The 26,080-nt window shown below is 46.0% G+C and overlaps 12 protein-coding genes across 12 annotated transcripts; 7 read left to right on the forward strand and 5 right to left on the reverse strand.

The window, feature by feature from the left end:
- Positions 1-57: 57 nt before the first annotated feature.
- Positions 58-2,461, forward strand: VTP01DRAFT_8027 (uncharacterized protein; the record flags this gene model as incomplete). The annotated part of the gene is made up of 6 exons (XM_069387104.1): positions 58-193; positions 253-696; positions 755-940; positions 996-2,096; positions 2,161-2,236; positions 2,296-2,461. 6 exons carry the CDS (start codon positions 58-60, stop codon positions 2,459-2,461), a joined length of 2,109 nt encoding a protein of 702 aa, XP_069242492.1.
- Positions 2,462-3,308: 847 nt separating this feature from the next.
- On the forward strand, positions 3,309-4,458 carry VTP01DRAFT_8028 (uncharacterized protein; the record flags this gene model as incomplete). Its single annotated transcript, XM_069387105.1, has 4 exons — positions 3,309-3,390; positions 3,459-3,508; positions 3,576-3,879; positions 3,944-4,458. 4 exons carry the CDS (start codon positions 3,309-3,311, stop codon positions 4,456-4,458), a joined length of 951 nt encoding a protein of 316 aa, XP_069242493.1.
- A 179-nt stretch (positions 4,459-4,637) lies between these two features.
- Positions 4,638-6,723, forward strand: VTP01DRAFT_8029 (uncharacterized protein; the record flags this gene model as incomplete). The annotated part of the gene is made up of 9 exons (XM_069387106.1): positions 4,638-4,736; positions 4,798-4,904; positions 4,991-5,139; positions 5,190-5,251; positions 5,331-5,612; positions 5,681-5,764; positions 5,837-6,259; positions 6,332-6,471; positions 6,534-6,723. 9 exons carry the CDS (start codon positions 4,638-4,640, stop codon positions 6,721-6,723), a joined length of 1,536 nt encoding a protein of 511 aa, XP_069242494.1.
- A 187-nt stretch (positions 6,724-6,910) lies between these two features.
- Positions 6,911-9,118, forward strand: VTP01DRAFT_8030 (uncharacterized protein; the record flags this gene model as incomplete). The annotated part of the gene is made up of 7 exons (XM_069387108.1): positions 6,911-7,498; positions 7,566-7,821; positions 7,885-8,156; positions 8,226-8,323; positions 8,386-8,594; positions 8,662-8,801; positions 8,867-9,118. The coding sequence occupies 7 exons, from the start codon at positions 6,911-6,913 to the stop codon at positions 9,116-9,118; spliced, it is 1,815 nt and encodes a 604-aa protein (XP_069242495.1).
- A 311-nt stretch (positions 9,119-9,429) lies between these two features.
- On the reverse strand, positions 9,430-10,842 carry VTP01DRAFT_8031 (uncharacterized protein; the record flags this gene model as incomplete). Its single annotated transcript, XM_069387109.1, has 1 exon — positions 9,430-10,842. The coding sequence occupies one exon, from the start codon at positions 10,840-10,842 to the stop codon at positions 9,430-9,432; it is 1,413 nt and encodes a 470-aa protein (XP_069242496.1).
- A 143-nt stretch (positions 10,843-10,985) lies between these two features.
- On the forward strand, positions 10,986-11,707 carry VTP01DRAFT_8032 (uncharacterized protein; the record flags this gene model as incomplete). The annotated part of the gene is made up of 2 exons (XM_069387110.1): positions 10,986-11,127; positions 11,232-11,707. The coding sequence occupies 2 exons, from the start codon at positions 10,986-10,988 to the stop codon at positions 11,705-11,707; spliced, it is 618 nt and encodes a 205-aa protein (XP_069242497.1).
- A 114-nt stretch (positions 11,708-11,821) lies between these two features.
- VTP01DRAFT_8033 (uncharacterized protein) lies at positions 11,822-15,743 on the reverse strand (the record flags this gene model as incomplete). Its single annotated transcript, XM_069387111.1, has 6 exons — positions 11,822-12,062; positions 12,124-12,303; positions 12,364-13,519; positions 13,581-13,947; positions 14,013-15,433; positions 15,491-15,743. The coding sequence occupies 6 exons, from the start codon at positions 15,741-15,743 to the stop codon at positions 11,822-11,824; spliced, it is 3,618 nt and encodes a 1,205-aa protein (XP_069242498.1).
- Positions 15,744-15,795: 52 nt separating this feature from the next.
- Positions 15,796-18,520, forward strand: VTP01DRAFT_8034 (uncharacterized protein; the record flags this gene model as incomplete). The annotated part of the gene is made up of 3 exons (XM_069387112.1): positions 15,796-16,327; positions 16,600-17,517; positions 17,580-18,520. 3 exons carry the CDS (start codon positions 15,796-15,798, stop codon positions 18,518-18,520), a joined length of 2,391 nt encoding a protein of 796 aa, XP_069242499.1.
- Positions 18,521-18,708: 188 nt separating this feature from the next.
- VTP01DRAFT_8035 (uncharacterized protein) lies at positions 18,709-20,620 on the reverse strand (the record flags this gene model as incomplete). The annotated part of the gene is made up of 4 exons (XM_069387113.1): positions 18,709-19,176; positions 19,241-19,369; positions 19,453-19,809; positions 19,916-20,620. 4 exons carry the CDS (start codon positions 20,618-20,620, stop codon positions 18,709-18,711), a joined length of 1,659 nt encoding a protein of 552 aa, XP_069242500.1.
- Positions 20,621-22,156: 1,536 nt separating this feature from the next.
- On the reverse strand, positions 22,157-22,627 carry VTP01DRAFT_8036 (uncharacterized protein; the record flags this gene model as incomplete). Its single annotated transcript, XM_069387114.1, has 1 exon — positions 22,157-22,627. One exon carries the CDS (start codon positions 22,625-22,627, stop codon positions 22,157-22,159), a length of 471 nt encoding a protein of 156 aa, XP_069242501.1.
- A 1,147-nt stretch (positions 22,628-23,774) lies between these two features.
- Positions 23,775-24,665, forward strand: VTP01DRAFT_8037 (uncharacterized protein; the record flags this gene model as incomplete). Its single annotated transcript, XM_069387115.1, has 1 exon — positions 23,775-24,665. One exon carries the CDS (start codon positions 23,775-23,777, stop codon positions 24,663-24,665), a length of 891 nt encoding a protein of 296 aa, XP_069242502.1.
- Positions 24,666-24,881: 216 nt separating this feature from the next.
- VTP01DRAFT_8038 (uncharacterized protein) lies at positions 24,882-25,127 on the reverse strand (the record flags this gene model as incomplete). The annotated part of the gene is made up of 1 exon (XM_069387116.1): positions 24,882-25,127. One exon carries the CDS (start codon positions 25,125-25,127, stop codon positions 24,882-24,884), a length of 246 nt encoding a protein of 81 aa, XP_069242503.1.
- Positions 25,128-26,080: the final 953 nt, after the last annotated feature.

Genomic DNA, 26,080 nt, shown 5'->3' on the forward strand with positions numbered 1-26,080 from the left:
TGATGTTCAGCAAAGCGGTTCTTTTTCTGTTTTCCCCCTCTCTCTTACCCCGCATATATGGATCCGAGCATATCGCTGGAACTTGTCTTCAACGAAGCCGAGTTCCAGGTCCTGGTTCCAAACTGCAGCTCAGACGACTACAAAGATATCCTCGCAAGCAAGCCTCGTTCATTCACGTTCTTTGGTATATTCCGTTGAGCATAACATTCTCGCTGTTTGCACGCATTCGCTCGTTCTGACAAATACCTCAAGATGAACAGCTAAAAGTCTACCTTGTCGGACGCGTTCCGTACCAATTGGTAGGCAACGGCGACAATGTACGCGAAACACTGCGCACCTTCTTCAACCAGCTCGATGTCCACCTTGAAGCTTCGAACCTCGACGGGACCGCCACCGGCACCACGCCGCCCTCATCGAATCCTACTTCATCAACGTTCTCACCTTCGCTCCACCATCGCTCGCTGTCGACAAAGTTAACATCGTCAACCTCGTCTTCTTCTTCAGCACCGAACTCGCCGAAAATGCACCATAGACGCGAGAACAGTCGCGGACCGTTCACCGCCACCGCGACAACTGCTCCTGAAAGCTTGCCTTTTTTCTCGCATACGTTCAACAGTCAAGGAAACGACGCAGAGCCTATATTCTACGAACAGGACGAAGAGTACTGCTGTCTTTATCCATTTATTGTACCTATACGTAAGTCTTGATATGTTAACATGTCATGTATGGGATTGGTAACGACGGGTATAAAAAGTCTATGTCAAGACTCGCAGTACAAGTCCTCTGTTATCTATTACATGCAATATATCGTATCGACCCATGCCGCCAAAATCAGCAATGAAGAAAGGAGAAGAAGAAAAGGAGGAAAGAGATGAAAAAGAAGAAGATTTTGATAATGACACCTTCGAGACAATCGATCTGTTAAGTGGACTTGCAGAAGGTTAGAAACCACAACTTTCAAAAGAGTCGGGTGGAAATTCTAAGTACTTGTCTAGATCCAGTATTTGCTTCCATTGAGAATACGCTGCATCAACGATTCGTTGTAGAAAAACACAGCCGGCAGCCAAGCAGCAGCAGTTTCGGCAATAGTCCATCGTCTTCGCAAATGCTAATGCTTCGCCGGCATGTGCGGGAGATGTTGAACATCCGATCAGGCATCAACGTCAAGATGCGAACGACCAACGCGTCTGTGGTAGATAAAATGGTGATGATGTCGGTTGAGCTCGAAAACACGGTAGAAGCAGGCTGCGAGTTTATTGTGGATAAAGTGGATGTGATCGTATCCAACTCTGTTGTCACAATGGCGTTTGCAAAGAATATCAAATTCCCAATAACTCTCAAGACGATGGACCAGATGGTTTTCCTTTACAATGTTACGCTGCTCGAGGATGGAACTGTCAAACCACCGACGCAACCCACACGAATCTTCCCTACCCGCAACCGACCACCTGTCTCCTCTCTGCCACCGATCCCGCCTCAAGACGACCGCCTCCAACCCCAACGAGTGTCGATTCAAGTATACGGCTCTCCTGTTATAGACGGCATACGAACGCTTCCTATGCGTTCAAAATGGAACACCATGCTGGATGTCGGTGGAATGGGTCAAAAAAGGGAAGAATCCGACCCACGTTTCTCTTCTTTGCTGAATTCACCATCGCCGCACGGACCTTCGTATTTGACAAGATCATCAGCATCAAAGTCAACGAGTGTATCGGCCTCACCAGGAGCGCGGTCTGTCGGTAGCCCCATGAGCCAGATAGCATACAGCGACGCGGGAGGAGGAGGAAAGAATAAGCGGATGGTGTTAGCGGCACCTACGCGCGAACCAGGAACTGGAGGAGTACGGCGTACAGAAGTGGAAGTCACTGATGGTATTATAATATCATTCACGGTGCCATCAACGATCATTGTGGGCAAAGTGTTCCTTCTAAAAATATTTATTGTCAACCGATCCAAATATCCACGGCGGTTCATGGTGATGGTCCCTAACCGCAAACGTCAGCACCAGGCACCGACGACTGGAACTGACGTGAAATCGAGTTTGCCTCCACTACCGGTCGAGCAGCAACCTGTGGAGCCATACATGGACGAAGCAGGTAAACGAAAAAAAGAAAGAATCTAACAAAACCGTGCAAGAATAACACTAATGGGCGGCAACAGAGTTCCTGAGACAATATTTTGAAAACGAGACCCACGAGGCAGATATTTTGTGCTTGGAGAATAACGTACGCTTAAGGTGAGCATGAATTAGGTATAAACCCTATGCGCGATTTCTGACATTTCACGTTTACAAAGTCCTTTGGGTCCCTCCACGTCGCAGTCTGTGGATATTCGGTTTATAGCTGTCAAGGAGAATTTACATACCATTGACCTGATCCAGTTGGTGGATCAAGATACCGGCTTTGTTACAAACTTGCGCCAAGTGCTTGAAATATTTGTCAATCCTCGGCCGATGGAATAAAAACATATTGGGGTGATCATAGCGGGCTTCTTTTTGGCGTGTATGATCATGATGATGGCTTGTTTCATCGGCTCAAAAAATTTTTTTCGTCTGCGGAGGGTATAAAATGAATCGTTGCACGCGTGGTTATTTTTTCACTTTTCTTATTCTTCTTCTTTGCTTTTCGCTTTACTTGGTAAGTTTCTACCCCCAACTCCTTCAACATCTCTTTTCTTTCGTGTCGTATGTGATGATTTGCATGCCGCTCCAGACCGAAGACCATTCAGTGTCGAAACTACTGCATCTCAGCCAAACAAACATTTTCTGATTACCCATTACCCGTTTCATCCATTCCCTCTACTCTCTCCATGGTGAAAAGGTACAGGTATTAACCCTATTGTTTATTGAACAGTGATCACTGTGAATGCAAGTACAGTATTGTGGCTATTCAGGAACAAGGAATTCGTAGTAAGGTTAGCATCCTCTTGCCTTTTAATTCTTGTTTGGGAGCCGGGTTGGGAAAACGAACGCGGAACACAGATGATGAACAAGAATATATTCCATGCTAACACCGATGGTTGATGATGGAAAAACTATATTCAAGCCTTAATGGTTCTGATGAGAAAACAAGATTGAGAGTAGGATGTGCTGGGGGAGAGAGAAAAGGATATCCGGGTCGAACCGATTATCCATTATCTGATGCTAACTCCATCCCTTGCTCTGTCACTAGGTATAGTACGTAAAGCGGAAAACTTGTGCTTTTACATAGTCTAGTCGTGTGAAAACGATATAATAAAAGTGTTGATGAGCAATGATTTGTAATTTTGTTCTTCTTGATCTCTCTGGTTTCTATCTCAGTATTGCATTTATGGATCAATACAAGTATCCGCTCGTTCTTGACGGTGGCCTAGCTACAGAACTCGAGCGTAGTTTTGGCAAAGACTTGTCTGGTAGGAACAAAGCAAAGCTTACGAACGATCGAACGACGTGAATGTCTGACACTGACGCGCGTGTGCAGGCAAGTTATGGTCAGCACAATGCTTGCAAGATGATCCGGACGCGATCAAGGTAAAGTGTGCGAAGGACCGGCGAGTGAGACAAGGCAGCAGTTGACCGTTGCAGCGTATACGTGCAGGCCGTCCACCGCGCGTACTTTGAAGCAGGAGCGGATGTGGCCACAACTGCCAGCTACCAAGCGTCTGTGCGCGGGTTTCTCGATGCCGGCTATACACGCGAACAAGCAGAAGAACTGATGCGGCGAAGCGTACGACTTGCATGTGAAGCGCGGGACGAGTTTGGCAAGGGATTGGTAGCACTATCGATGGGATGCTACGGAGCCGTTTTAGCCAACGGTGCCGAGTACACCGGCGAGTACGGCTCAGCGACCCTTCCGGACCTGGTACGGTTTCACAAAGAACGACTTGACATTTTACTGCAAGGTACATTTTATACACATGGATATTGTCGCAGCAAAACTCTAAGAAGGATATTTCGATCTTGTAGAACCTGGTATCGATTTCATCCTTTTTGAGACCATCCCCTCGTTTGTGGAAGCACAAGCTATCCGTGAACTTGTGACTACTGGCGTCAAAAGACCTATCCCGCCGGTGGGAGTTTCGTTTTCGTGTCGCTCTAACGAGCAGATCTCGGACGGGACCCCGCTGAGCGCATGCATCAATGTACTTGCCAATGTCCCGGGTATCTTTGCTGTCGGGGTCAACTGCACTAAACCTAAATACATTCCTTCACTGATCGACGTGTTAACCAATACGTTGAAGCAAACTAGCAGGAACGAACTGGCTATCCTGCTCTATCCGGATGGCGGTGAAGAGTGGGATGCAGTTGCACGCTCGTGGAACTCGAAGCAAAAAGTACCTGTCGATGCTTTCGGATCATCCATGGCGGAATGGGACAGGCTTTGCGGTGCAACAACCAGAATGATTCTCGGAGGTTGTTGTGGAACAGGGCCGAAGCACATTGCTAGCATTCGCAATCACCTGCTAGCCCGCCAATGTTAGTGTATTCCTGCTAAACGTACTACAAAGGAAACTTTGTGTTTCTGCAAGCCAAAACTTGCAAGAACCACACACACACGCAAACTTTGTATGATAAAAGATTCTTCTGATTTCTTTTCACCACTTCTTATTCTTTCCCTCCTTTTCTAAACTTTTTCTTCTCATTTTGAATATCACAAGACATGGAAATCCTGCAAACTTCCTTGGCAAGGCTTGCTGACAATAAACGTCAAGTTACAACGGTTGCCGCCATTTCCGTGGCCACTTGGGTCGTCTTCTCTGTGAGTACAGAGCATGTATACAAAGCAGGACGAGTAGCTAACATGGTCCTCCTCCATACAGAAAATATACGATATCTACTTTGGACCGCTGAGCCACATACCGGGTCCCTTTTGGTTCAAGGTATTCGGCTTAAGAACATGTCTCAAGGACGACCCGCCCGGCACAACGTAAGTATATAACAATTAACAGAGGAAAGATTTTTTTCCTGACATGTTGCCGCCACCTTTGCTGCTTCTGCTGTGTGGATATATAGATGGAAGGAGTTCTTGAAATGGCAGGATAAATACGGACCGATCGTGCGCCTCGGACCGAAATATGTATCGATATCAGACAAGGCATTGATGAGAGAAGTGCTTGTTACTCAGGATCTGCACAAGGGTCCAGCGTACAACCGCCTCCGATGTATGTATTTGTATTCTTACAGGCACGACGGCCATCTAACCAGTTCTTAGTCATTGAAGGCAATCCGGGATCTCTGGTGAGCGCGGAAGATAAGGCTTTTCACAAGCAACGGGTTTGTAAAAAATAGGATAATCTATTTATACACTAATGTCTGTTGACCAACCACCCCCACCACCACCACCGCCACGCAGAGACGGATCGTGTCACCAGCATTTTCTGTGAAATATATCAACTCTTTGGAGCCGCTGATGGCCAAAGTGATCGAAAATTTCATTGACCGCATTGACCGTGACATTGCTAAAACTCAAGAGAACAAGGACAAGTTTGGTATCGTGGATCTCTGGCATGTCTTTGTCCTTATGAGCTTGGATGTTATTGGTGAGACTGCGTACGGCCAGACCTTCCATGCGCTTGAAGACAGCGACCACTTTGTGCCGCACACTATCCACAAGAACCTGGAAATCATGAACTACGTATGTACAAGCAAAAGCACAGCGGATGATTGTTTTCGAGTACACATTAAAGCTTGCATTCGCAATAGCTGGTGGCACATCCAGTGAAAGGATTGATCAGTTTCCTGCTGGATTCCGCAAACATCATGCGAGCTAATAACAAGCTTCAGCAGGTTTGTATATATATATATGCGAAATGAAACATCCAGTGTTTCTTATTTCTAAACAATGAGACGTATGTATAGTTTATGAGAAAGATTATTTATGATCGATTGAATGGCGGCGAATCAGTGCGACGTCAAGATATCCTACAAATTCTCATTGACTCCCAAAAGTCTGTGCACAAGGAAGATCGCCTGACAGTCGATGCTATTGCTCAAGAGACCGTGTTGTTTTTAATCGTCGGCTCTGAAACTACCAGCGCAACGCTCGGATTCATATTAATACAGTTGCTACGCAATCCAGATAAACTGGCCCTTCTGCGAGAGGAAATTGATGCTTTGCCGTTGCAAGGCAAGACGTTCGCCCACGAGCAGCTCAAGAATCTGCCATATTTGAATGGAGTTATCCATGAAGGTCTTCGCATGGATCCCATTGTCGCTGTCGGCGTGGAACGACAAACGTACAAGGACACGACGCTTGGTGGACAGTTATTCTTGCCAAAAGGCGTATGTAAACACATATGTTTCCACGTAACGGTATGTGCCTATTACTTATTATCTTTTTTTTTCGAACGTTAGACGGCTGTTCTTTGCAATGTGAATCACGTGCATCACAACCCACAATACTGGCCAGAGCCACACAAATTCAAGCCTGAACGCTGGCTGCCTGATGCAGAGCCCCCAGCGGACATGGACGCATTCTTTGGATTCAGCGCTGGGTAAGTTCAATATTTAGACACCATATATAGGAAAAGAAAGCTCAATGGTTGGATGAATTTAGATCGAGAAACTGTATTGGCAAACTTTACGCCATGGTGGAGATGCGGCTTTGTATCAGCATGCTTGTCAAACTTTACGACCTTGAAGCGATACCCGAAGAATTGGAGCAGGCAGAGGACAAGCGTGCGTTTATGACGCTCGGTATCAATAGCAACAGCGTCAAAGTACGAGTCAAGAGACGCCAGCTGTAGCTGTATACTATTCTTTCTTTCCCCTTATTTATACCTTCATTTGGAGACATTGTTTTTTAGCATAAAGAACCAAGTTATTATTATTAGTTAGTAGAAAAAGGTTTTTGCTGTCGGACCTGCTGGAGCTTAATGCACATCTTTTCCCCCCTCAACTGTTGCTAACCTCCTCCATTTAACCCCTACCCGGATGCCCGACAAGTCATCGCTTCGACGACAAGGAAGCAGCAGCAGCAGCTCCGGAGTGGCTGGCGAGTTACCACTCCGGGGCATTCACATCAACATTAGCTCGGATCCATTCCAGCATCGGATCCCGCCGTACCTGCAGCGAGCCTGGCAGGAGAGTCGACTGCGACGATACTTGTCCACAGCACGTCAGCGTTTGTTAATATACTTTGCAGAGCGGTCCCTGTTTTCTCCGTCGTCGAAACTCCACATTGTTGCGTTTGCGTTCTTGTTCTGCAGCGCATGTTTCATACTGCTGTTGCACGTTGGCTTCTTTTCGGGCAAGAAATATCAGGATTGGCAGTTTGAGCACTATGGATGGTGGCAAGAACTGGAGCAGCAGGAAGTCGATCTCCTCCACAAATTATATCCCGATCAAGGCCGAGGTCAAGTAACCGCCGTGCTGCTGTTTGATCCAAAGCAGGAACAGTGGCAGGTCGGTGCCGAGGCTTCCGAATCGCTGGTGCCGTTGATAGAACAGCTGTGTCCCTACGATATGTTTGCTAGCATCTTGGTGTGGAATAATAATCCTAAAATCAATCTGACTGTTCAGGTAAAAGACGTGCAGCAGCTTCTCAACGACGTGGATTCTTGCAATACGTAACATTGTCGTTGTCTAGGCGTTGGAACTGAGCACTTGTCCACAAAACAAAATCACCATTTATAATTCACCTAGTCACATGAGTGTCGCCGGTCGATACTTGGGATGTTCGCTAGCCAACACACCATACTGCTACTTCCAAGACCAGGAAGGAGCAAGGAACTTGCGCGGCTTGTACGCCAACTTTTTGCAGTATCCACATCTTGTACACGGAGAGTCTCGCGATCCAATTGCGTATGCACAGGCGCGCTGGCGTTGGTGCTTTTTCAACAATGGTTAGTGTGGATGTGTAGAATGATACTGGTTACAAACAAGTATACTCACTTTGATGGCTTCAGATATACATATGCACACATGCCACTCGACGGTCGGCTACGGCACTTTTGTATCAAAGGAAACTGTATCCAATTTCGTGAACATGGTCGAATTAGACCCCATTGATATACAATACAGCGACCAATACTTTGTGGTGTATACGAATCAAGTGCCATACATGATTGAAGGAGCTCAAGGATCATTCCCAGACGAACCAGATCTGTACGACAGAGAAGGTGCTTTTATGGAGAAAAAGTTTTATCCAAACCTGACTGATTTGGAACGATTCCATGTGGTAAGGAAAACTACATTGCCGCATATTTTTCTTCTTTTTCTGCAAAATCCTCATGTCTCGTTGCAAAAGCACCAAGCTTTGGTATCGCTTTACAATCATCTCGATCACAGAACAAATGTGTTTCCAGACCAAGAAGAAATCCCAAGTATGGTTGAACAGTATGCAAAGTATGTCTGGTCATGTTTTTTATATCCCCAATTATATCAGGCCATTGATAGACTTGATTTAGAACTTCATGCCGCGATGATCGGTGCTTACTCCTTACAAACGTCGATGGCTTCCCGGATGTGCGATTATTCAACTACAACGTGAACGTAGACATGCAAATTTCGGAACGTATCCATGATGGATATTTCAACCTTGAATCGCAATATTACAAGCACCCGTTTAAATATGCAGTTGATGGAGACGAAAACACCGCTTGGAAATCAGCGCGATGTAAGGAGCGAGAAAAAGAGAGGATTGTTAGTTATTGCCAACTTTGACATTTCCGTGGACTTTGTAGCGATTAGAGCTGGAGATTTCATCGGGCTGGACTTGTTAATGCCGATGCGGATACCTCTGAGATTCCGTTTCCTTGCACGCCACCCGTACTCATACAGACGTCACCTCAGTCTGCAGATCTCGTTTGATGGTCATGTCTGGGTAAGTTTTACAGATATATCAGTACAAAAACAAATTGCATCGTCTAACGTTCTATTTTCACATAGATGGAAATCAACCCTGCTCCTACAATGCAATGCGAAGCACTGGATGATGGTACGCGAGAGAACGATGCTCCGCTTATGGAATGCCTTTTCACAATGGCAGAGACTGGCTACCGGTTCATTCGGCTACAGAGCATGCGCGATATGGACTTTAAATATCAAGTGCATGACTTCTCCTTCAATGCTAAACTACGCCGCGATGTCAACGGCAGACTTTTGGATTTTGACCTCGATGACGAGAGCATCCTTGCTTAGACAAAGGAAAAGTAGTGATACCCTGCTCTTAAACTCCAAATTCATACACACGTTACGTACACACACATTTCACCAGCACTACCGCCAAACCTTATTACATACATACTCGCACAGACGCCAGCACAGTCTCTCAAGCCATCAATTCTGTACTATATATAGTATTTACAGTAAATAGCCAAAGTTTTGCTTCGTTCTTTGTTGATTGTATGTTTGCGAGAAAAGAAAAGCAAGGATTGATATGGAAAGAAAAAGGTAACAAGATAACGTAGGGAAACAGATTTTACAGATGTTCGCAAGGGATGTACATTCTTTCAATCCTCCTCTTTGCTGTGCTTCTGGTCAGGCACTCCCAACTTTTCCAAAAGTGTTTTGCCTCGGGGATTGGGGAAAGCACGGTGTTCTTCATACTGGACGTTGTGCTCGAACGGGAGAGTGGATGATTCGGATGGAGCTTCTCTTTGAGGTGACTGGTGGATGGATGGTGTCATGGACTGGGAGATTGAAAATTCGGGTGGAGAGAGGGTTGGAGATGGGGAAGGCACAGCCGAAGGTGAGGGTATATCAAAGAATGGATCAACGTCGTCGTATTCGTCTTCGGTGTTATCAGAAGGCTCCCATTCATCTGAGGGCGCAAGTGTTTGCTGACGCACAAGTTGGGGCAATTGTTGCTTCCCTCCTCGCGACGTTGCTGCATCCTTCGATGCTGGCGAAGATGAAGACGTCTCAGCGGATGATGAGCACTTACTCTCAGCGTTCGATGTCTCTGTTGTTGACGATGAAGATGATGGGAGTTTGTAGTTGCATTGAAGTGTCTTGCTTTTGCGTAGCAGTCTCAAAATACCACCGCGTCGTCGTCGCGCAATCTCAATCTCGTCCTGTTCAAAGTCGCTGTCGTCATCAACAGCTCGCTTTTGTGGGATATCTGCCCAGATCTTAGCAGTATTCTGTTGATGATATCGTCGCTGTGTCGCACAATTTTCGCCTTTATCACTCGCTTTATCCAGTTTCTCGTGTTCATCCTTCTCTTCCACCTGCTCATTCTCTTTGTTTGAATACTTTCGGTCCGTAACAACATCTTCATCCTCCTTCTCCTTTATCTCCTGTGAATTCTCGCTATCTCTGAAAACCTGGAACGGTCGCTCTGGTCGAATTTCGTGAGATTCAGGCGATCCTTGCGAAGCCTGGTTATTGACAGCTGTGTGCTCGGAGGCGTCATTGCAATAGACTGACTTTCGTCCCGTGATAGCATCTTCATCCTCTTTCTCCTCTATCTCCTGTGAATTCTCGCTATCTCTGAACACTTGGAACGGTCGCTCTGGTCGAATTTCGTGAGTTTCAGGCGATTCTTGCGAAGCCTGGTCATTGACAGCTGTGTGTTCCGATTCGTCGTCGCAGTAGACTGAAAACTTATGTCGAGAAGGATGTGCAGTCAATTGTTCTGGAATGGGGGCCACGTCACTGCTGCAGAAGACGCTGGTAATACTTTCAGCAGTTGGTAGTGAATATGAGAGTTCCGCGAGAGGGCGGCGATGCAGTACAGGTGTGCATTTTGTATTCTTTGGTGCAAGGGGCGTAGGTGTTTTGCTGCTTGTTTCGCGCTGCACTGTGCTGGCATTTTCGTCTGTCCGTTCTTTTGTGGGTGGGGGCTTCTTGAAAAAGTATTGATCAAGTGTTGCATTGCCTGGTGGAGGCGCCTTCTCCTTCTTCTTCTGGAGACGGGGCATAGCGTTCTTTTCCGAAAAAGTGAGCGGGGTGAAAGAGATGGACGAAAAGGGAAAGAGAGGGAACTGTAGCAGCTGCGTCCACGCGTCCCTTATTGTGCTGCCGACGCGTTTTGATTGGTCAGTTTTGTACCTTGTCTTCCCCAATGTCAAAAGCCGTGCCTTTCCATTCAAAAGAATATTGGGAATCACGTTTCGAAAAGGAAGAGCATTTCGAATGGCTGTTTGATTGGAACACGCTGGGATCCTTTCTGAAACCATACTTGCAGGAACCCATACTGCATCTAGGTAATTGAGCTGTACAATGTCAGAAGAGAAGGCACCGCCGAAATACTGCTAGGCATATAAAGAAGAACTGAAGAAACCGGAAACATACCGATACTACCTTGCAGGTTGCGGAACGTCTACGCTCGCGCTCGATCTAAAGAAGCATGGATACAGCGATGTTGTCAACGTCGACTACGCATCCAACGTTATCACACGCATGAGAGAAAGATATCCTGATCTGACGTGGACTACTGCTGATTGTCTTCACGACAACCTGATGGAAAAGTTTTCAATGCGACAGTTTTCTGTTGTCATTGATAAGAGCCTCTGTGATACCATTGCATGCGGTGATGATGACCAAGAGACACAGTTGCGCCTGCTGGCACGTCAAGTGCTGTCTGTCACGCAGCCGAATGGTGTTTGGATATCTGTTTCCTTTTCTAAAGAGAGGAAACATGTATGGCCAGACAACAATGATGGAGAATGGCAATGGGCTCTGGAACGGACGGAACCTATCAAGGCATGCCAATCCAATGATAACAAGAATGCTCCCGAAGTGTACAATTACATCTACGTCATGCGGAAAGTGCGGATACATTGAGGAAAAAGAGAAAGCAATCATAAATGTCACATTATCATTTACTGTTTGGAACAAAGAAAAAAGAGGAAATAAAACAGAGTTGTATATATATGTACAATGTAAATGACATATCGCTTAACCAAAAGTCTGGCTGATTCTTCCACCACGCTTCGCTCGACTGAGACGCCATTCGTTGGGTTTCTCGTATCTGTTGTATAACGGTTCGATCTTCTCCTGTCGCTTTCGCTTTGAAATCTTGTTTGCATCTGCAACGCGGAAGAACGTAGGTGCCGCTTCAGTCAACCACTTAGGGTCAATCGCGGTGACTTCACGCATATATTCCTTGGATGTAAACACAATTTCGTGGTAGATTACCCTGGAATTCATATATCAGTCGACTGCTAGACAACATAGAAAGCATTATTGATGAAACTTACCATTCGGGTCCCTTGTTGAACAATGAACTCGAAGGATGGATATAAACAGGAGTGCCCTCGAGAAGTGTCTTGTAACCTTCCTGCGGATCCTTCTTGGCCGCGTTTCTAAAGTAACCTGATACGAGAGCTTTACATACACGGGTGTAATGACGACCACAAGAAACGATATCATGCTTGTATCTATTACATAAATGTTATTATCTCTGTCTAATTACATCTTTTGCTCATTCTTTTCCTTACCTGTCCATAATACCCACAAGCTGCTTCCGGACATCGGCTGCCCGCTTCATACTTCGAGCTTGGATAAAGTTATCGAAGCACCATGCGTTGGACATTCTGCTGGCTTGCCAGGAATTATATACAGTCAGCAGCGTCAAATGATCGCCTTCTGGCTGATGGAATTTAGCCTTCTTGGCATCCGCTTGTGCTTGCTTTTCTTTTGGTCGATAGAAAACATTCTGTGCTGTCAGCATGGCTACAATAGTCAGGATTTCTTCAGAGCATCCCAAGTCCACAGACTGGATCAACATTTTCGATAGTTGAGGTTCCAGTGGGAACTCGGCCATTTTGCGTCCCAGGCGAGTCAAAAGACCTTCATCATCCAAGGCTTGCAGGGCATAAAGCTGTTCCAGAGCTTGAATCATGTTGCCTTCCGGAGGCGGGTCCATGAAATCAAAGTGCAGGAGGTCATTGATACCCATAGCTTTAAGCATCAAGACGGTCATACTCAAATTAAGAAGCTGGATTTCAGGTATAGTGTTTGGCAGCATCTCGTTGCGATAGGCGGCTTCAGTGTACAAGCGGTAGCATTTGCCTGGACCTGTTCGACCAGCACGGCCTGCTCGCTGACGGGCTGCCGCCTGAGAAATAGGTACGACAACGAGTGAGTCCATACCGAGCTTGGCATCCCACTTGTTTTGCTTGACGAATCCAGGATCAATGACATAGTAGATACCATCGATGGTGACTGATGTTTCAGCGATATTTGTTGCAATAACGACCTTCCTGCTTCCGGGTGGTGCCGGTTCAAAAATGCGAGATTGCATTTCACTTGGCAGTGCACTGTATACCGGCAAGATGATCAATTCCGGTACGTCTGAACCGAGTGCCTTCATTCGCTCGTATAAGATCTCGCACGAGGTATCAATCTCTTCCTGACCAGTCAAGAACAGTAGAATATCTCCTGGAGGTTCAGAAAGGTGGATTTGCATGACGGTGATAAGTGCAGCGTCAAGATAATCGCTTTCCGGTTCCTTGGTATACAGAACTTCGACGGGATATGTTCGACCAGGAATGGTGAAAATAGGACAGTTGTTAAAGTAAGTTGCAAATTTGTCTGCATCCAGTGTAGCCGAGGTAATAATAAGCTTCAGATCAGGTCGCATTTTGGCAGCACCTATAGCATATGTATCAGCATTTGGTAATATCTCAATTAATATGCTATATTAGTTACTTACGTTTTAAGAGACCAAACAAGACATCGGTTGAGATAGTACGTTCGTGAGCTTCGTCGAGAATTACGACCGAATAGCTGGACATTGCCGGATCAAGCAGACATTCTCTGAGAAGCATACCGTCCGTCATGTATTTGATGCGGGTCTCCGGGCTGGTGCAATCTTCGAAACGAATTGTATAACCGACTTCCTGGCCTACGCGACATCCCACTTCTTCGGCAACACGTTTTGCAACAGACATTGCAGCTACACGACGTGGTTGCGTACAACCAATCCTGCCTCTGTTTGCAAAGCCTTCTTCAGCTAGATACTGTGTCATCTGCGTGGTCTTTCCAGAACCTGTATCGCCGACGACAACCAAGAATTGATTCTAAAACACAGACACCATGTTAATATCTCTAATTTATCTGTAGACAAATTAGCATATTAACCCACCTCTCGAACAGCTTGGATCAATGCGGAGCGCAGTTTGTATATTGGAAGCGATTCTCGCTGCTCCTGGATACTCAAGTTTGTAATTTTACCAAAGCTAGTAGCGCTGTTGAAGGTTGCTCGCTTCCATTCAGACATGTTGCTGCTAGTGCCCGCCGCTGCTGCACCTCGGGCATCTTGAGCAAACTGACGCTGTCCAGGTTCCGGCATAGGATCCAGCCATGGTTTCGTCACATCCTTCTTCACAGAGTCTACCTCCTCGTTTTGTTGCTGCTGTCGAAGTTCTCGCCGTTCCTTCGCCAACGCCGCTCCTGCTAAAGCCGATCGATTCATCGTACCGTCAGGAATCTTGACAACCTTAACAGGACTAAGCTGCAGCGTTTTCTTTGTCTGTCCTCGCAAAAATGGTGGTTCTTCTTCCCGAACTTCTACGTCAATTTCTTCTTCGGCTTCAACGTCACCCGCGAAATCATGATCTTCATTCAAATCCGGATAGTCCGCAGGATTCACGACACCTGACGCTATGAGCTGCTTCAACTCCCACCGTTCAGGCGATGACATGCGCTTAATAGCTCGATTAGGACCGTCGTCTTCCAGTCGTCGGGAGGCAAACGATGCCCCTGTGGGTCTGTCAGGGTTCCGGCTGTCTAATGCATCCAGATCCACGCCACTGGAACGGCTAACAGGTCGTGGTGCAAGATCTTCACCCGTTCTTTGATCGACCTGCTTCATAGATAAACTGATGCGTGATCCTGCAACCGAAAGCACCTTGACTTTTACACGTTGATTTCTCTCCACAACATCTCGAGGATCGCGAACCATGCCTTGTGCTAAATTTGAGACGTGGACCATGCCTTCTGCACGTCCTCTGACGCCGTCCAGCTGAACAAATGCACCAAAGTCTTTGATATTCGTAATGCGACCGTCGTAAATTTTGCCAATCTGTGGTGCATCGTCAAGTGTACGTTCGCGTCGAGATGGACTGCGTTCGCTTCTGCGATGTCTACGTGGACTTCTAGAGCGTGATCGAGATCTTCGGCGAGGGCTTCTAGATCGTGATCGAGGACGTCTGCGTGAATAGCGATCTGAAGGAGATGGGCTCCTGCTTCTGTTCCTGCTAGTTTGCTCGGATCTGTCTCTTCTATTGAGTCCTTCAAGTTCTGCCATCATGTCGTCTGCAACTTCCAGATCCTGCTGTCGCTTCTTGTACCAGTCTGGATCGTCCGCCAAAGCAAGTCCAGGGAAGCTTTCTGCCTTCTCCTCAGTGGTCTGCTGTGCCGTGTCCACCTTCTTCGGCTTCATTGTGTTAATAATACGATCCAGATTCTCAATAAAACTTTCAGAAAAGTCGGCATCCTTGAGCGATTCTTTAAACTTTGCTAGTGATCCATTCGCTTCACTGTGCAAGTGCAAAATATATTCAGCTACAGCAGCAAGTTAGCGACAGGATAAGGTTAGCTAAAGAAGATAGTAAAGCATACCAAGTACTTTGTCGCTAAGGCCCGTGTGATTGTAGAGTTCGCTCACAATCTTGTTGACGAGCGAAAAATGCTCTAGCTGTTCCAGTTCTTCCATGAAAGTGGGATCGGTTGAAGGAAGGGACAAACGCTGGGCACTTTGCATTTTTGGAGGTTCTCGAAACTTCAAAGTCCGAACAGCTGTTGTGACGTGTGACATCCCCGATCGGCTCGACGAGTAAATCTTCATCCGTTTCTCCCAGTTGCCAAACAGCATAGCTTCCTCTCTTTTCCAATTGTTTTCCAATCTGTGAAAAAGAATTTAAAGTATGGCACAGGATGACAAGATGAACGAAAAGGGAGATTCTACTTCCCTGCGCAAGGCACCTTCCAGTGTTGTGGATGACTTTTTGCAAGCATTATTTGCTCGGCATCCACCGCCAGTGTCCGAGGAGGAGATTGGCGAAGCAAAGATAGCTACTCCTAACCAAGAAGAACAACAACAACAACATTCAACGACAGCCACTGGCGCCGAGCGTGACCGGTCGCCCGATGAATTTGATGAATATGAGATGCTATCTAAGCGCAAAGATCAGAATATCTTTGACGGATCTAAACCACCCATGGCAGCAGCGCAGAGACGAGAGCTTAAAGTCGGGAAACCCGAGATCCACATGGTGGCTCGGCGTTTACCGCCTTCTATAAAGAAGCGAGATCTTTTGGATCACTTTAGCAAATATGGGACAATACTCGATGCTTATGTGTTAAATGCGTCTGGTCACGTTCAGTTTGACAATGCAGAATCTTGTCAGACTGCAGTGCAAGAAGAAAATGGCAAAATCCTAAAAGGCGCAGTACTTGGTAGGTTCTATTTCTGGAGGGTTGGGCGTTATAATGATACGTGCGTTGCATGCGCATTACCAAGTGGGATATATCTCTGCAACTTTGTTCTGATTGAGTTTGCGAGCTTGGAACTATCTGCTGCAAATGAGCTGCTTTTTTCCTATGGAAAGCCTATAGTTCATTGTTGCTATTTTCACTCTGGTGATGTTCAAAGCGGATATATATTGTGGGGGAAAGGAGGGGTCTATTGAGAGGAAACGTTTCAACTAACATTCGATATTTCTTTACAGAATTAGAAATTGTCCATCGACCTTCTCACAAGCCATATCGTGAGAGACCAAGAAACAGGACTTTTGTTGGTAGAGCTCGAGTTGAACCTGCGAACACCGATGCATCTGCATCGCAGCCGCCTACTCACACTGATGGCTATCAAGGCAACTACAGCGGCAGCTACAGATCTCCCGATGGTTATCTTCAACGTGATGGACAACATGAAATACGGCAGAATGCTGGGCTCACGGCGAGACGTCCTTATGCCAGAGGAAGTGTCAGCAGCAGTTTCCCCAGAGCGGGAAGGGGGTCACCGGGAGGAATGAAACCGTATCCACAACGCCAAGATTTGTACTCACGAACGAATGAGTTTGGAAATCAGAATCGGTCTGATATGCAATCTATGCAGTATAATGGACCATTGGGTACCAATGGTGGGGCTTACACGGATGGCTATACTCAACGTCGTGACCAAGATTATCAGTATCAGAATGCAGCGAGAGGTATGGGTCGACCGCCCATGCATGGTCCATTGCGAGGAAGACATTATGTATCTGAGAGCCCAAAGAACCGTGGGCGAGGTGGAGGGCCTATGCGTAATAACTACACTCCTCAGTATTCTGACCATCGCGCAGAGCGTCAGTTTGAGAATACGGCATCCGCCACAGTTCCTTATGTGCAAATGGTTGTACTTGGTAATGTCAACCGTGCATATACAGATGAAATTGAAAGGAGTTTCAGAGCACGCTCGATTAGTATCCGCACTCGTCACTTCAAGCCAGAATTGTTTAGTCGCACTCCATTCGTTACAGGTCTTGTAACCGAGGGAGTCAAAGCATTGATTATCATTGATGAACGCAAGCATATCCCTGGCAAAGTCTATTTGCAGGTCTTTGCACCAGGTGAAGGCCCAGGCGGAGTAAATTTTCGATATGATGGTAAGTGGGGACAATAATATTATTCAGAAGACAACCTAGCTAACATCAGGAGCGATTTTCAGAATATGATAGTATAAGTGTCGAGGATGCACTGGCTGTTATTGAAAAGAGTACAGAAGATACAAAGCTTCGACAGATGCCAGCGACGACCATGCCGACCAATGGTAACACACTGCAACAAATGCAATATCCAAGTCAGGCGCCGTCTCAAGCACCACTTCCTTTACAACATCCACCACGTCCACCGGCGCCAGCAGCGTCTACGCCAGGCCCCACGACAACATCAGCTGCTCCTACGAACCTTTTGGATCCCGCTATTTTATCGTCGCTGATTAATGTGGTTCAAGGCATTACTCAGCCTAATACTTTGGATCCAAATGTTTTGACCAACACAATCAATATGCTCAAAGGTATGGTTCAAGCGCCATCACAACCGCAACAGCAGCCGCAACAACCGATCACCGCGCAGTCTCCTCAAGGTATACCTCAATCTACACCTCAGTTCGCAACGCAGCTTGTCCCTGCTTCTCAGCCAGCTGCACCGTTCCTTCAACAAAGTGCATTCCCTGTGAAATCTGAACCTCCACAGCAAAGTTACAACAGGTATAACAATGCACAGCCATATTCACCTACACAAGCAACCACAGCCTTGCAAGGATTACCTGTCTCAACAGCAGCGCAGCCGCAACAGCAAGGACAGTTGTCTAATGTTTTGAATAACAACACTATCCAGCAATTACTTGCGTCAATAGTCGGCAATCCTCCTGGAGCCTCCTCTGTGCACCAACAGCCGCCGCTATCAATTGGAAATTTCATGCCGAGTCAGTCAGCTCCTACACAAACCCAACCCTTCCTTCCACAACAGCAGCAATTTACTCAACCAGAAGCTTCACCTGCTCCAGGTGCAAACGGTGCGTTTAGCGCCCCTCAACTTCGTGATATCATTGGAAAACTGCAATTCCTTACAGGACAACAGAATTCTCCTCTTCCACAACTCCCCTAAATGCCTGTAAATATATATCTATTCCCTGTCCTTTATCTCACTGAATTAAAAATAATCTCCCGTTGAGCATGATTTATACAAACTTGATTGGATCAATACGTTGTTATTTGTTTTATTATGCTTGAAAAGAGAATATTGATGTATGGAAGAAAGCGAGAGAAATGAGATAACAACAGAAAAGAAGACATTTACAAGTATGACTTTTTGTGAGCCTTGTAAAAGTTAATGAGGCCGTTGGTGGAAGCATCGTGGGTGTTGACCTTGCCTTCCTGACTCAATTCAGGCAAGATAGCCTTGGCCAACTGCTTTCCGAGTTCGACACCCCACTGGTCAAAGGAGTTGATGTCCCAGATGACACCCTGCACGAAGATCTTGTGTTCATACATGGCAATCAAAGCACCAAGAGTAGCAGGAGTCAATTTTTGGAACAGAATGGAGTTTGTGGGACGGTTGCCCTCGAAAATGCGGTGAGGTACAATGTTGTCGGTAGCCTTGGGTCCCATTTCCTGTCGGACTTGCTCCTCAGTCTTGCCAACCATCAAGGCTTCAGTCTGAGCAAAGAAGTTGGACAGCAGAATATCATGGTGCTTGCCATTGGCAATAGGGTTGTGAGTTTCGACAGGTGCCAAGAAGTCGCAAGGAATAAGTTTGGTACCCTTAAATAAACGTAACCTATTAGATTCCTTGCATGGTTTTAGATTTCCGGCAAAGATCACATACCTGGTGGATAAGCTGGTAGAAGGCGTGCTGGCCGTTGGTACCAGGTTCACCCCAGATGATAGGACCGGTGGAGGTTTGAACCTTTTCTCCGGAACGCGAGATATATTTACCGTTGGATTCCATGTCACCCTATTAATAACCATGAGTCAGCAAAACATGCATTGCTTAGATTGCGCTTATTCATCAAATCTTCAAATCCAAACGATGTATACCTGTTGGAAGTAGGCAGGGAATCGGTGCATGTATTGGTCATAGGGCAAAATAGCTTCACTTTCGGCACCAAAGAAGTTGTTGTACCAGATACCGAGAACGGCCAAGATGATGGGAATGTTTTCCTGGAATGGAGCGTTCAAAAAGTGTTGGTCCATCTCGTGAGCACCGCGGAGGAGCTGCTCAAAGTTATCAAAGCCAATGTAGATGGCAATAGACAAGCCAATGGCAGACCAGAGCGAGTAACGGCCACCAACCCAGTCCCAGAACTTGAACATGTTCTTTGGGTCAATGCCAAACGCAGAGACGGCGGCGGTGTTGGTGGACAGGGCAACAAAGTGCTTTGCGACGTGGGCGACCTATAAAGAGGAAGGATCACAGTTGACATCAATATCACTGTAAACTTTTCACTTCCCAGCCTTCTCCCAACCCTCATCTTCCCCACTTGCTGCGACTACAACTTACGTCCTTTGCAGAGGCCAAGAACCATTCCTTTGCGGAGGTGGCGTTTGTGATGGTTTCCTGGGTGGTGAAGGTCTTGCTAGCAACAATGAACAGAGTGGTTTCAGGGTTCACAGACTTGAGGACCTCAGCAAGGTGAGTGCCATCGATGTTGGAGACAAAGTGAGCACGAAGGCCTTCCTTTGCATAAGGCTTGAGAGCCTCGGTGACCATCACGGGACCCAGGTCGGAACCACCGATACCAATGTTGACGACGTCAGTCATGGCCTTGCCGGTGTAGCCCTTCCATTCACCAGAGCGGATTGCTTCAGAAAATTCTTTCATGTGTGCAAGGACTTCGCGGACCTCGGGCATAACATCTTGACCTTGGTCGTAAATAGGCTTGTCACTGAGGTTTCGGAGCGCAATATGCAGCACAGCACGGTCTTCGGTGAAGTTGATGTGTTCGCCAGTGAACATCTTGTTGCGCATTTCATCAACCTTGGCTTCCTTGGCAAGCTCAAGAAGGAGGAGCAAAGTTTCATCGGTGACACGGTTCTTGGAAAAGTCAAAGAGGATGGAAGAGTCAGTGCCCTTAAAGTGGCGGGAGTACTTTTCAAAGCGTTGAGGATCCTTCTCGAAGAGTTCCTTGATAACGATCTTTTGACCTTCGAGATCATAGTGTTGCTGGAGCTTCTTCCAGGCGTCGAGTCGGTTGGCAAGGACCATGATACAAAAGTGAGGAAAGTTAGAGAAAAAGAAGAGGTAACAAAATATGACGCGTGTTCGGGGCGTCGCACGTTTTCACCATTGTCCGAAAGTCCCCAAATTTTCCCGCTCTGGTCCTGCCACAAGAAGCAGCCCAAGGATCTTCGGAAAATCAATCAGCACTTTGCACCGCGTCTTTTCTTGGTAATACACGCTGAACCAGAATTCGATTGGCAGAATCGGGTGTCACCATGGATCTTGTTTGTTGGGCCATCTCTGTTCGCTCGGGGAGTTTGCCTAAAAAAACGAGAGACACCTTGCTCCTCAACTTTGCAACGCCAGTTCGGGGTTTACGGAGGAATATAACGCTATCCATAGTCAGACAATGTAATGCATCTATCGATATTCTTGTAAGCTTAAAGCCAGGGTGCAAAGTAAACACACTTGGAAACCGAGATTGGGTATCTAAATAAGAGGTAAGATGTAGATGGTGCAACTCTTATCAGGTCCCTGAGTTCGTCAGTGATGGCGCGAGTTACGAAAATGCGCAAAAGAGTGCCATAACTTTGGATCTCAAAATACGGTAATCATGGAAGATCAATCGCTTTAGGCCCAATCGCGCTACTGATGTTAGGCCGATAAGTTCGCCCAAAACAGGAAAACAAAGCCAGAAGCATTTTATTTACGCGGCAATGGCAATGGCAATATAGGAATGAAATTGACATTGAAGACTATCTCAAAGGCTATCATCAGATAAGCAATGCTTGTAATTTGAATGATTATCATTGGCACAGAAATGCTATCTTCGCCTCCATCATATGTAAAACGGCGGTGAAACGCATGCCTGATTTTAAAGAACATAAAAGGGATACCTGTTGCTATGCAAGTGTCATTCAATGCGCGTACCTGGATATATGTAGTCACGCTGAGTCTCCGAGCACCTCTCCATCGAATGTGGGTGCAAACTATGCGTATTATATGAAGAGATCAGCAGCAAGGTGAAAGCAAACTCAAATCTGGCCTCGAGATCTAATGTCCAGTCTGCGCTGGCTATAGTGATATGCTCGACATAGCGATCACACTGACAGACTCCCGGAATGCCAGGATAGCAGGCGTCTACTGTATAGGCCGAATTGGCTTTAGCGATATTCTTGCTACAGTGATCATAAGATGGACTTCCAAGGTGATCGCAACAGTGAGCGCAGATTGTATATTAGTGACAAATTTGAATGATACTGCGGCCATAGTGCAGCTTCGCTAGAGACGACTTGATTATACCACCAGCAACACGGGAGTATAAAGGCAAAGTGCTTTGGCGACTTGTATGAATCTAACTCATTGCTTTTGGCTGCTACGAATCGTTTTGATTCCCGAAGCATTTATTTAAAACCAAGAATCTAAATTAAAAAAAAAAGATATTTCGATATAACTAAATATATTTATGGAGGCATATGTAATGAAGATACATATGAGTCTTTCATTTTCCTGTGGATGAGGAGTTATAACATAGATAGAGTTCGTCAAAATTGTTTGTCAAGGATACTGCATACTAGATATTTATCGCAACAATGCCAAGGTAACATCACCGTGGACCCTGGCTTTAAGTTCAATTTCAACATCAAGGTTCAAATCCAGGCGAAGTTTGAGAGGTTTATCATCGCCACCGCCAGCATTGTTAGCAACGTTTTGAGTAGCGTTGGTAACTTGGTTTGCAGTGTTGCCAACAGCATCTACTGCATTGTTGGCAGCGTCGCCCACTACAGCAATATCCGCGAGACCGCCTCCTGCTCTGTTACTGCGATTTCTTGTACGCTGCCGATTTCTTCTGCGGCGACCACTGGCTTGGCTAGGAGTCTCAGAAACTACGGATGCTTCGCCGTCAGAGCCCAATTGTGATTGTTCTTGGTCAGTGTTTGCACCGCTATTGTCATCATCTGTGTAATCCTGTCGTTGCTGTCCAATTCCCAGGTCTTCAGTCGCCTCTTGATTGCGGTTGCGTCGTCTTTGCTGTTGTTGCTCTGGAGGCATCTTTTAAGGGGTGGTGTGAGATTTAATGTCTTGAAGAAGAGAAGATTGGCATACATTGAATGCAAAGTATAGATATCTAATCCTATGACGAAAAGAAGGGTTGCGGTTGTCTACGACAACGAAAACATGTCGTCAATGTCCATTGCCGAGAAAGATTCCCATTAGAAAATAGTAAGGTTCTGCTAAGCAGTGATTGGTGTAACTGCATACATGGTCCAGAATTATCGTTAGTCATCCACCGAAATGCTAGCGATAAAAGGGAACTGCTAAAAATTATCAATTGATCAACTGAAACATATTGGAACAATGACCAAGCATATGCATTACCAAAGTATGGGATGTAAGCTGACCAGCAATGTTGCCTGCTGACAGCTTGAGTGCAATGTGATGGGCAATGAGGTACTTGCTTCAACGTGCAGCATGCAGAAGCATGCACCGGTAACGTGGAATTTGTTATTGCTAACGTACAGCTTTCGATTTAGAAAACCGAAAGCGGTAGATCAAATATCGACGATCTCTTTGGATTTTAAGTTTGCATTGTCGTCATACATACTACAGACGTTCGTTTCCATGGTTGTCCATCGACCGTTCTGAATGCTAATGCTACACAAAAATCGGCGCCGCATGGGTCACATGGATTTTTTCTAACAGTGCCGCCGCTTTTCCTCCGGTTCCTGATCATTCTTTTTCTAAAATCCTTACCGAAAAAATTCACTTTCAATTCTTGGTCGTGCTATCAAGATTCTACTCATACTTTTATTACTTTACGTTCGATCCAAAGTTCCAAAACAGGATCCACCTTCTGCTCAACAAAATCAGCCGCCGCCACCGTCACCTCCACTCCATCGTCACAGCCGGATATGCCTGACTCGTCCAGATCCATTACACCGTCATCCGCTGACCAGCATCGTTACCCTTCGCAAAATGTCAAGAAGCAGATATCGTCCTCGAAGGGCAACAAACGGTGGAAAACGGTGCTAGGCAATCGAATGAACCATCCTTGCCGTCATTAGATAAAAAGCGAGATGACCACGGCAACAGGAAAGAGAACCGTTCTATCCATACCCCAAAGATGCGATAAGACCACGACTTTGATGATGATGATAACAGGATAACAAGGTCCAAAAACTTTTTGACGCCAGAGTTCATGCGTTCTGCAGGCTTCAGTGACAAGGATACACATAAATTGATGAAAGCTATCATGGAATACAACAAGAGACATGCACGCAAGTCGTATCAGGATGAGGAATCGGATGACTCCAGCTCGAATGACACATTGCAAAAAGACGAACAGACTACTACCGATAGTCCAAGCACACCAAAGGACACTGAGTACGAGCATGATTACCCTCAAAACGATGATCAAAAGATAGGCCAAGCACCATCGTCGATATCAGGAACGACATCAAAGCTTTCGAATAATCCTGCCACTATGTTGTCCGACGATACCAGGTCTAATGCCAAGCAAGAAGATTCTGACCGCAGATCAGAAGACGTAGATCCAAGCACTAAAAGACCATCAATGAAAGACAAGCAAGGTTCTTTAAACGAACAACAAGAGCAAACTATTATCAATAATACAGATGGAAACGACAATACAAATACCAATAGCGAGCAACCACAGCATCCTCGGTCGGAAGAATCCGCTACCTCTACGCAAGGGACGGTAAACAGCGGTCTCGGAGATGTCATCCAAAACAATGTCAAGCTTGATAGGACGCAATCAGATGAAAAGGAGCCCAAGCAACCCATGGAAAAGAGGACGGTGAAAGACTTGGTTGGGAAAAAGCTTGACAAGTTTGGAAACGTCCTTGACGATTCCGGCAAGATTATCGGTAAAGTATCTCACGATTTTTCGAGCATGGAAGGCAAGCAAGTGAACGAAATTGGTGAGATCATCGACGAAGAGACTGGAAAACTGCTTGGAAAGGTGGAACCCATCGACGATGATATTGAACCTGCAAAAGATCAAAGCTTTGGCAACGACAATGTCTCCACGGAAAGCACCGGTGGCCAGTCACAACGGCGGCGACCATGACCTTGTCATCAAAGTGGATGCCACCAAGAAAGGCATTTCGTTTACTATCCCACATTCCGCGTCTCAAATAACTTTTGTAATATTCAGCTTTGTTTTTCTTTTATGTATACACTTTCGACTGGAAAATAAATAAAAGACATACACCATAAATCCAAATCACTCATCATTTTAATGGATAAAGAGATGAAGGATACAGGTATTAATGTAATCGATTTTTTACATCATCAGAGCAAGAGTTAGATCGCCATGTACACGAGCTTTGATGCGCACTTCAGCTTCGAGGTTAAGATCCAAGCGCAGGGCTCCAGTCGTCTCCTCCTTTGAGTAATCCGGGGTATGCAAAATACTTTTCTTCTCTTCAGGTGGTCCCTGGCGTTGCGAAGACAAGGGCTGATTGAGTTTTGCTACTACCGGCTGTTGCCTGTACTGCTGGCCTTGTCTTTTCTTTTGACTGCTGGACATCTACAGTATTTGGTAATAAAGAAAAAGAAGGTAGAGAGAGAGAGAGATGAAGAAGTAAGAGAAGAAAGTCTCTATTTTCGAAATTGAGAAAGCTCTTCCAGGAGATCGATTTCTTCTTTTTCATCGATTGCATGGACTGACCACGCTGCTGGTCAGCCGAAGTTCCCGTTGTGAAACGAATTGGTGCGTGATCTATCAAATGAAGTCATTCTTACAGTATGTAGAAACAGAATTTTTAACGAATGTCTGGGATCAGGTTGGCGAATTTACCACTGTCGTGAGATTGGGGATGTCTGGCCTTCAAGTGTTGATGATACGGATGTGGGCAGCAGAAAAATGACATGATTTGTGTCAACCAGGGAAAATGATCAACAGACAGGAGAAATTATTTTGAGAAAAGAAAAACGATCCGCCCAAACCGAAGTACATGCAGTCCTATACTGCCCTGACGAATGGACAGTGCTGCATGTCGTAACATTTCCATTCAGGGCGTTGCATCACAACAGGGTTTGTTTGTTCGGAATTGTGCTATGAGGTACTTAAGAACAAATTGACACTTTATTGGCAAGAGCTTTGCGTTGATTCCCAACTTTAGTTGTTGGGCTCCAAGTTTTGATGTAGCTTCCACATCAGGCTCTTTTCCTTCCCTTGCGGGAGATAATTTATAAGAAACGAACAGAGTTAGAGCAAACTCGTCAAGACCAACGCCCATTTCAGGTCTCTTGTGTCCACTGCACTTGAGCTTAGGCCCCTCGTGTCCAACCGGTTTTGGCTGCATGAGTCTGCAAGTGCTTCAGAGTGCAGGTTACAAATCTATCCACCACTGCGAATGTGGGTCTAGGTTTCTACGATAAGCCTTGCAATTACTCTAGAAGTTTGTTTTTCGTCGAGGTACTAATATCGAGACTACTTCCATTTAGATGATTCGGTGAGTGAAGAAAACAAAAGTTTGT

This window comes from Rhizomucor pusillus (assembly GCF_041956525.1).
Source record: "Rhizomucor pusillus strain CBS 183.67 unplaced genomic scaffold VTP01scaffold_4, whole genome shotgun sequence".
Lineage (NCBI taxonomy): Eukaryota > Fungi > Mucoromycota > Mucoromycetes > Mucorales > Lichtheimiaceae > Rhizomucor > Rhizomucor pusillus.